Below are 9,515 nucleotides of genomic sequence, written 5' to 3'. Positions count from 1 at the left end.
TTTGAGTATGGTTTTGAGTGTTTGTGTTCATATAGCAACATGTTTTGGAAAGTATAGATAAAACAGTAACCGTATCTTATTAAAGATTCCTTTTTTTAATGACCATTAGGATACAATTTTTACATCAAAATGTATCCACGAGTGTAGAATTATTTCATTGTAGTTTTAAGATTTAATGTATGCATACAGACTACAGAAATAAAACTTTTGTATAGTATTCATTTTAAATACGAAGAAGAGATTTAAAGCTATAATGAGTTTTTAGAAGGTTATACAGGTTATAGGACAGACAAAAATTATAATAGATTCCTCTTTTTGGCCAACAAAACAGATGAGACCATCGGCATAAAAACAGACTGTTTCAACACTGTTATTTTTGTTATTCAATACCTGAAATCCCTGCAGCGGGAAAGGTGTAAGAGAAGCCAATTAACCGCAGGCTGCAAAAACAGCCCTTTGGTTTTTTTTTTGCTTTTAAATTCTCCTCCACATATTTTCATGCACAAGCATAGGATGAGATTATGAAAAAGGAGATAAGCAACCATTCTGCCTACATGTGGCACAAAAAATGAGTTTCTCAGAGAGGCCTGGAATACAGAGATGAATAGTATTAAAGTAAGATTTCAGCCAGTGTGTTGGTGGCAGTAGAGCTTGCATTTCACCAAATATAAAGAGTCCCTTAACTTAACCCTGAACTTTTAATACGGCTGTAAGTGTGTGTTCATTATTGAACATTTAGAAAATGTCTTTTTTTTTTTATGACCGAGTGCTTACAAAAAAACGTGGGCTTCAACACTTATCGTGAGTACACTTCCATCATTTTAATGTTTATGTTTAATATATAAATGTATATAAGAGTACAAAAATAAAACATTTGTATAATATTAATTTTACATATGACAAGGAGCTTTAGATGAACAGACTTCCCTGGCTTCAACAGTTAAATGCAGCTTCACATTCAATCATCATAAACAACAGAATGAAAACAGCATGGTTAACATGAAAGGATTACAGACAGAGTTTAATGATCAGACTTAGTGAGTTATAGTAAACGTAGTTGTTAAAACATGAATATACATCTGATATAAAGTGCATTGCAATCTGCATGACAGTAGTAGGTAGTCCCGTCAATGTGTGTATAGTTATTGTCAGGTAATGAGCTACTTTATGTCCTGCCCCTTTAACTCTAACATTGAGATTTAACTACTGATGTGGTAACTCAAATTTATGTGCGCCCCTTTTTTAAAATGAACCTCCTTACAAAGCTGTTGTTTCAATCAGAATCAGCTAACATGATATAATTCTTTATCTGAAAATTACTCAGCTGTGTCATGATTTTCTCTCCATCTTTTTTATGAGTACAGTAAACTTCTTTGCTCAGTTAAACAATTTAAAATCCAGATGTTCGTCCTGTAAGCATAAAAAAAGAGACATTTTCTGTAACAGGGTCGAGTAATCACAGCCACAGAGCAGCTCAGGGAATACTCCAGCTCGTTTGGCATTCAAACTTCCATCGCAACAACTTTGTAATTGCCATTTTAACAGGGATCTTTTAAACATCTTATTATTTAGTCTGGAGGTTTCTGGCACACATTGAAATTCCACGCTGCCAATTAACGTGAAACATGGAATACAACTTGGCAAACTTTAGCAGTTCTCCTGTTTGTTTGTTTTTATGAAGAAACTATACATTGTTGTAAGTCCTTTTGTACAATTAAAGTCAGAGACAGTAAGGATAAGCAGACATCATGTTTAGGATTTGTTATAATAAATGTCCTGGCTCAGTGGTCCGCAGGAATCTATAAATTCTGACAAATATCTCTTTTAATGTCCGCCCTTTCTTCCTAAATGACAGAGAGGTCCAACAGAGGGAAATCTCCAAAAGTAGCTCTTTAGTGTTGAAGTCCATTAACAAAAAATGTATATACAGTACAGTTAGAAAAACATACAAGCACAGATACAATTGCACTTTGCGCTAATAGCATCTAAGATCTCTAAAGGTGATGATGGGGTGATGGTGGAGACAGACAGAGTTGTGGGTTTACGTTCATGGTGAGGGATCGTTGGGTTATTTCATGCAAAGGGCCGCAGCATGCAGCCAGGATAAGTGCTGTACAACGAACTAGATGATCTCTCGTTACATGTGATACGTGAGTGACAGCTCAGGAGGATCTCCAGGAGGCTGTTAGATCCTCTGTTTGGATTTCTTCATCCTGTGAGGGGAAAAAAAGAACACTTTATGAGTTTTAGAAGATCAAACAGGGTATGAAAACAATATGTTGGAATCTGATTACGTGTTTTTTTTTAACACACTTTGATGCTGCTTTTCTGCTTTAGTTGTAACTAATATAAAAGAAACAAGAGGTGTATCAGGTTCATTTGAGCAAACACAAAGCTGTGAAAATGTAACTAGTAAACAACATTGTTAAAATAATAAGTATTTGTTTGCTGTGATTCTGTGCCAGGAATTCAAAGATAAAGCACCGAAAGTTTGACTTTAATGAAGTCTTCTATTCTCAAACAAAAACAGCTGCTTCAAGTTTACAAGGCTAACATGTTTGTTGACCTGTAATCAAGAAGTTAGCATTTTAGCCCATTGAAGTTTAACATATCCTGCTTTCAAGTTTGGGTGGTTAATCAGTCCCTATTTGGCCTGTTTCTGTAAGCTGGCTTTTTCTGACAGTTCTTCATAAAGAGGAGGGATTTTTGGGAACTGTGCATGTAAAAAGTACTTTGATAAATCATGGATCTCAAGAAGTAATTCTGCAGGAGATTAATTTCAGGTAGTTACCAAATTATATACACATACTCCGGAACAAACTGCATGCAAACACTTCATCATTGTTTTGGCAGCTGAATTGTTGACATTGAAACAATACTCTGCTGAAAAAAAATCTATAAAAAGTTAGGGCCTGTGTCCACTGACTGCGTTTTATGCACTGCCAGTGCTTATTTTCTATACAAAACCAATGCAGTTCATTGTTTTTAGAGCTCATTTTTTGTTTCCTACACTCTCAGTTGAAAATATTTCAATTTTTGGAATACCAACATGCTTGTCAATACACCTCCATCATCAACCAACCAAAATCAAGAAGAGATATGACTTCTGATATCAACTTTGTCAATGACACTAACTTAGGCCTGTAAGTAGGAGAAACTATCCATACCTTTCTTTTGAGGGTACAATTTCCAGGTCTGTAGCTGCTGCTAATGCTATGACCCAATTATATATATATATTTTTACATTTCCTTTGTTGAATTCAATTGAAATAAAGCAAATATGAAGCAAACAGACTTAAGGGGAGCGTAAGTGCAATGGAACTACTGTTGTAACCTAACAACATTAAGTGCAAATGAGAAGTACTCTGAAATTGAGGTTGTGTGCTGCAAGCGCAAAAAAGATGCAAGTGGACACAGGCCCTTAAATTTGTTTATCAAACTAAGAATTTGAAAAACATTGTTACCTTTAGTCATTGCTTGACTAACAATTGTGTTCCTTTACATATGTTTTAAATAAGTCTGTCCCCCATTTCACCGTATGTGTAATTGGAAACACATTAGGTCTGATCCATTTCAAATGACCACCATCGATTCCCTACATGGGCTGTTTTGTTATGCAGAGGACTGCTCACACCTCGACACGTCATGGGCTCCACAGTCATCCCTCAGACAGACAGTCTGACTGCAGGACAGCAGGGGGGTCAGCCAGAGAGGTCTGAGTTTGTGTATCAGGAGAAAGAGGAGATGTGGACGTCCTCAGGAAGTCACTTTTCGTATCCCTAAACTTTTCATCTGTCTCCACCACAGTGAAGTCTGTTTCATCTGACCGCCACAGGAGGGCTTTATCCTTTTGAAATATTATCTGCGCAGAGCTTAGGATGGCAACTTAATCCTTTCTATAAAATTTATGGGGACAATGTTTATAGGAGGGCGCAGGAGGGAGACGGTTATTATTAGCAGGACTTTTAGTGAGTAGAATTTGCAATGATTGGGATTTGAACTCTTGACATTTGTATCTCAGGATTAGTAGATCTAGCAGTGGTTTTATCAACTGAGACAGAATGTAGACTTCTGTATTTGAGACTAACATCAACATGACTCTATACTACTATTTGTTAAAAACCCCGAGTCAAATACATATTTAAGCTCTGTAAACTTTTCAAGGTAATGGCCACTTTGAATATTTATTTCATACTTAATTCTGCAAACCAGTCAGAGATGAATTACATGGCAGATATTAATTTATCAAAATCCAGCACAGGCAAAGTATTCGTCCTGTCTATTTCTGTTTGTGGTGGTTAAATGTGAGCTGTGGATGATCTGTTGTCAGTAAGTGGTGTATGGTGTCAGCTCTGTAGTAACATAACATGAGCTTAAACTACACAATCATCAACTGGCATCTCAAGATTTGAAGAGAAAAAGGGGCCACTCAGCTATCATTGCTTGCATGCTAACTGCTAACAATGGCTCTGATAGTAGAGCGGTCTTAACTCACTATTTTGTAGTCATTTGGAATGAATCATTTTAAGATGACAAAGCTCCTGCTTCCTTTGAATCTGACTCAGATGGCACAAAAATTGCCTCCCCAGAACTTGAAGCTTATACATTTGGTTTTAACGCGTACACTACTGCTGTGTGGGGCCAGACAGCCATTGATCTAAATACGGCCAGCTAGCTCAAACAGTGGATCCATGTTTTCTCATTGTGATGCAGGTTTACTTTCACTTTGTTTTCAGGAGATGCAAAATAATAATTTCAGCTTTGCTATCGTATTTACATTCTGAGTACTCAGAGACAGATTTCCAGAGTTTTTAAGTGACTAAAGCAGAAAGGTATTTATATCAAGTTATTCTGCAAATAAAAAAAATATTTATTCAGGTGTGGTGTTAGTCTAGATTCTATTAAAAGGCTGTTGCAATGATAGTGATGACAAGGGATGAACTAATAACCGCACTCACGAAAGGGCAGATTAGACCTGGTATTACATTTTTTTGTTGTGTCGTACATAAAACCCACAGTTTGTGGTTCAGACTGGAATCAGTCTGTCCTCCCACTCGGTCATGTACCAGCATGTCTCAAATTTGGCCTCCATTACAAATTAGGTAATTAAGACCTGTCACTTTTACAATGGACCATTGACAGATGCCCTTATGCGCATTTGTTTTTCAGCGTTCTTTTGTCTGCATCACAAAAGAGTGGAAGTGTTGTACAGTGCTCCCAACAGGTTATCTGCTAAAGGTAGAAACCTGTCAGCATAACAAAAATAAGTCTGATGCAACGTACTTGTTGATGGCGTTCTTCAGGTACTGCTGCAGCCACCGGACCTCAGGGTTCACACACACCTCTTTGTTTGTCTTCAGCTTGGCACTGAGAAGAAAACAGACAGATTTATTCATACGGATTATGTTTAAACATCAGAGTTCATTTATTAAAATCCTCAGACTACACATAGCAAGGGTAGCAATAAACACTGACAACATGACTCAAACAAGTAAAACAAACATTATTAATAGATAAAGGTAAATGATTTCACAACAGAAGATAAGATAACAGATGAATAGCTTTGGATGAATGGATGGATATGCAAATTTGGCAGTATCAGGCATCCTGATGCATTGTTATTAAAAACAGTGAATTAGCACTGATGTGTCATTTTGACACTCACAGAGAGCTTCCTAACAGCGGTAAGTGATTCCTACTTTATCCTGAACGCTTTTGTTATCACACAGTGAGATATGACGGAGATTTCAACACTAAAGTTGAAAACAGCGGGAAATTAGGGCTGAACGACCGAGATATAATTTCAACAAGATGGCAAAGAGGTTCAGTATCGGCATGTCAGGAAACATATATTTCAAATTTTGATAGATGTTTGATTAAGAGAAGAAAGAAGGGCAGAAATAATTATGATGAAGGTTTCTCTCTGGAGTCATTTTCCAGCAGTGTTTGAACACAGTCTATGCAAAAGCCTGAGTTTAACACTCTTATTTTTCATACATAATCATAACTACTTGGCATTAAGCGCTGTGTGATGTTAAGAAAGTTGAGAGACATTTTAAACATTCTCCACAGAGTAAGAAAACCGAAGACCACACACGCTCAGACTCTGCAGCTTTGACAATGACGGGAGAAAAACCTCTGGATGTTAGAGTAGTTGACTGATATCTAACGGATAGTCTAACACCATCAGATTTTGTCAGCTGATGAAAGAAGTGCTAGCGTTGAATTAGTCTTCAAATAGTTGGTGAAAAATGTCACTTTCTAACAAGTTATCAGCGGTTCTCTAACTGCAGACATCGATGGTTTTCTAAATCTTTTCAATGGAAACACGTCTCACTGGGGATGCTTTTGTCTTGTAACTTAGTCAACTCTTTTCGTAGTCTGCTGTTGTGCAGCACTTTGTTACTATTTTTAAAGTGGTGCACAAATTAGGTATTATTTTTACCATTACGTGAGGCTGCTACAGATATTCATGCAGCCATGCATTCATGTTAAATTCACAGGGCGTTATATGAAAAAAATGTCACCTTTTGTTAAACTACCTAATTAATTTGCATTATAAGTGAAATGGAGGTTTGATTCTTGAACATGTGGCTCCAGGTTTCTTTCTAAATGCAGCATAACCCTGAAGGTATTTACAGAACGGGTAAAGACTGGATCGTATGTCTCTATGTGGGAGATCAGGCCTCGTTTGCCCCCACCCCCCAGAGCTGCTGTTGAATAACTTTAACGTCTATACTTTAATTTCTCTGTCTCTCTTTTGAGTATATGTATTTGTAAGAACTGCCAATTCTACTTCATGCTTCTAACATTTAACTGTGCCTGAAAATTTCCCATCTACTGTGACCAACTAAATTGTAGGCGTAGCGGTAAAAGAACTAAAGGTTGTAGCACGGTATGAGAAAAGCAGATTAGAAGCAAACTTTGTGTCAAAACCAACAATCATTGCATTTAGTTTGAAAACTAAACTGCATCCAATTTACTTTCACATTCAGTAATACTCTATCAAACTCTTCCTGTGGATGTGTTGGTGTGCCTGCGGTCTTAGCTTCAGTGTAAGTGTAAAAACGAGTGACAGAGGGGCGTGTGTGTGTGAACATGCGTGCACAGTTCCTTTCTCTGACCTGTCCCCTCTCAGAGATTGATGGTGAGAAATGTCTAACAAGGAGGAAACCTCTTAAAGTTTTTAAGACCTGAGAGGAAAACATGTGGTTCTCTCTGTGTTTGTGTGGGCCAGCAGCTTTTAACAACAATACTCACATGACTTGGAAGGGGCAGTTTGGCGTGTGGATGAAGCGCAGCTCGCGGATGTAGGATCGTGGGAGGCTGTTGACCGTGGAGCGACAGTAGCATCTTTCCACAAGGCTGATGGGCTTTGCTGAGGAAGAGGAGAAAAGATGAGATCAGATTGACTTTTGCAGGTCTCAAAGAAAGTGATAAATTACCAGTAGAGAGAGAATGATGTTGATCTGTGGAAACCAGATTACTGCTAGATATATTTTGATGTAGAGAAGTAGGATTTGATATTAAAACAACTTACTATGGCGCAAGAATAAAAATACAAAAACATGATATGCACATCATATACATTAACCGAAATCAGAGGCTTTCAGAACACACAAAAAATGTCACATATTTGTCCATAGTTGCACACAACCAATCTGCTAAAGCATAGGTTGTCTTGTTGTATCTGCATTTACATTTTTATCCATCTATTTCCCATACTTTTTATTTACTTTACAGGGTAATGAGGGCATGGAGCTACCACTGACCACCGCTATATAAAATAAACATATTTAAGCACACTGAAGATTTTAAGATTATGACTTTGAGACCTGTGTAATGTCCCACAGAACAAGTTGCAGGGTACATTAGTATCAGGACTTCAGACCCACAAACACAGAGCCCTTTCAGACAAACAGTAGACTGTGGTTGTTCCAAACTTCATGATGGATGAAATGGTGAAATCCTTTCCACTACAACCTCAGCTTTAGGTTCCTTACATAGATTTTCACAGTTGATTATTGTGGAAACATAAACACCACTGTGTTTTCCTTCGTTTTCCTTGAATCCTGTGAGACATAACTCAGGGTTTGCTGCTCTGACTTCATTTTAAATACATGAATAAGTATCACCTGGGTTACAAAGATTAAATTAAGAGAATTAAAACATTGACAAGAGCGTGTTATTTTCTTTTTCATGACAGTTTCTGTTCTACACGGTCACAAAGAACAGATGGTGAGAAGCACCGCAATAGATTAAACCCTATGCTAATCATTTTAACACATGATATTAACATGAGAAAAGACGCAACACCTTCAAGTTGGGGGCCTGATGTCGCCGTGTAGACAAGCTATGGCTTTGTTTTAGAGCTCCATGTGCGTGATTGAATGAAAACAAAGAGCAGAACAAATACACACGTCGATCTGTGATCTCTTATCGCAGGGGCCATATGTGCTGCCTGTTGGTGCTTTACGCACGGCGGAAAATGCTTTTACCCTCTCCAGAGCAGCTCATACATAAACTAAACATCTATTTGTTAAAAGAAAATGCTTTTTATCTTACATTAAGAGTTTTGCATTTTATTTAGATAACGTTTGTTATTTCTTTGAAGGCTAAACATATGAATTTTGCATTTTAATGACATTGCAAATTATTAGGATAAGTATTTTCTATTAAAATAGATTTTAACCACGTGAATCACTAAAATTTGGATTAAAAAAAACATAAAAAGCAGTAACAAACCTCATTAAGAGTTATTTCATACTGAAGCAGGCTAATAAAACAACTGGATAACTTTTACGCATTTCTAAATAAAATCTGTTCTCAACTTGTATCTTTTATTACATGCAGACTCTTCCTGGCCAATCCTTTTTAAATAGGCAAATTGCTTAATTATCTTTAAAAAAAAATGCATAAAATAATCTCACTTTCACACTTAAAGCAGCTAAAAGAAAGCCGTTTGGAGAAAAAGAAAAACCTGAATTCTAACATGGATCAAAATGAAACATTGTTATACCTTGTGATGGAGGCGCGTACATCAGCACCGTGAGCGCAGCCACGACCGTCAACAACTTCACATCCATTCTGCGAGTTAAGTGTCCGAGGTTTGATGCTGCTCAGAGTAAAGTCCACAAGAGCTGTGACTGACAGGATGGTGCCGGAGCGCTACTTTACGCACTGTGGTCAAGCTGGCTATAAAACAGATGGAAGATCCGGTAGTGGATTGCAGAATAGGACCAATAGAGATCACATGTGTTTCAGTTGTCACGTTTTTAATTTCATATAACTCATCAGTTGTATCCACACCAAAAGAAAAATATAAAATGGAATGTAGCCTAAACTAAAACTTCTTCTTTTTGTGACTTTCCAGTGATTGCTGCCTTAATTTCTCTGCAAACATTATTTATGTGCTCTTATTTTGTAGGTATGTGTTTCCTGTTTCATCCTGATTCTTCCAGGCGCCCAAAATTACGCACTGAGGGAAATAGAGAAGGGTACATTAGAGGATGGCT

At 37.3% G+C, this 9,515-nt stretch overlaps 1 protein-coding gene across 1 annotated transcript; it reads right to left on the bottom strand.

The window, feature by feature from the left end:
• Positions 1–801: 801 nt before the first annotated feature.
• Positions 802–9,134, bottom strand: cxcl12a (chemokine (C-X-C motif) ligand 12a (stromal cell-derived factor 1)). The gene is made up of 4 exons (XM_034681190.1): positions 9,020–9,134; positions 7,261–7,378; positions 5,284–5,367; positions 802–2,213 (listed from the first exon to the last, which is right to left on the bottom strand). Exons 1-4 carry the CDS (start codon positions 9,084–9,086, stop codon positions 2,186–2,188), a joined length of 297 nt encoding a protein of 98 aa, XP_034537081.1. The 5' UTR covers positions 9,087–9,134; the 3' UTR covers positions 802–2,185.
• Positions 9,135–9,515: the final 381 nt, after the last annotated feature.

This window comes from Notolabrus celidotus, chromosome 4 (genome assembly GCF_009762535.1).
Source record: "Notolabrus celidotus isolate fNotCel1 chromosome 4, fNotCel1.pri, whole genome shotgun sequence".
Classification (NCBI taxonomy): Eukaryota; Metazoa; Chordata; class Actinopteri; order Labriformes; family Labridae; genus Notolabrus; species Notolabrus celidotus.
Note: the sequence above shows the minus strand (reverse complement) of the source record. Positions and strands in the feature narration are given on the sequence as shown.

What these genes read in the sequence shown, in the direction of transcription:
- cxcl12a (XM_034681190.1), bottom strand. Translation starts at nt 9,086, where the DNA reads ATGGATGTGAAGTTGTTGACGGTCGTGGCTGCGCTCACGGTGCTGATG. An exon ending in AACTGCCCCTTCCAAGTCAT is followed by an intron (nt 5,368 to 7,260) that starts GTGAGTATTGTT and finishes TTTTCTTCTCAG; the next exon opens with TGCCAAGCTGAAGACAAACA. An exon ending in CTGAAGAACGCCATCAACAA is followed by an intron (nt 2,214 to 5,283) that starts GTACGTTGCATC and finishes TTCCCCTCACAG; the next exon opens with GATGAAGAAATCCAAACAGA.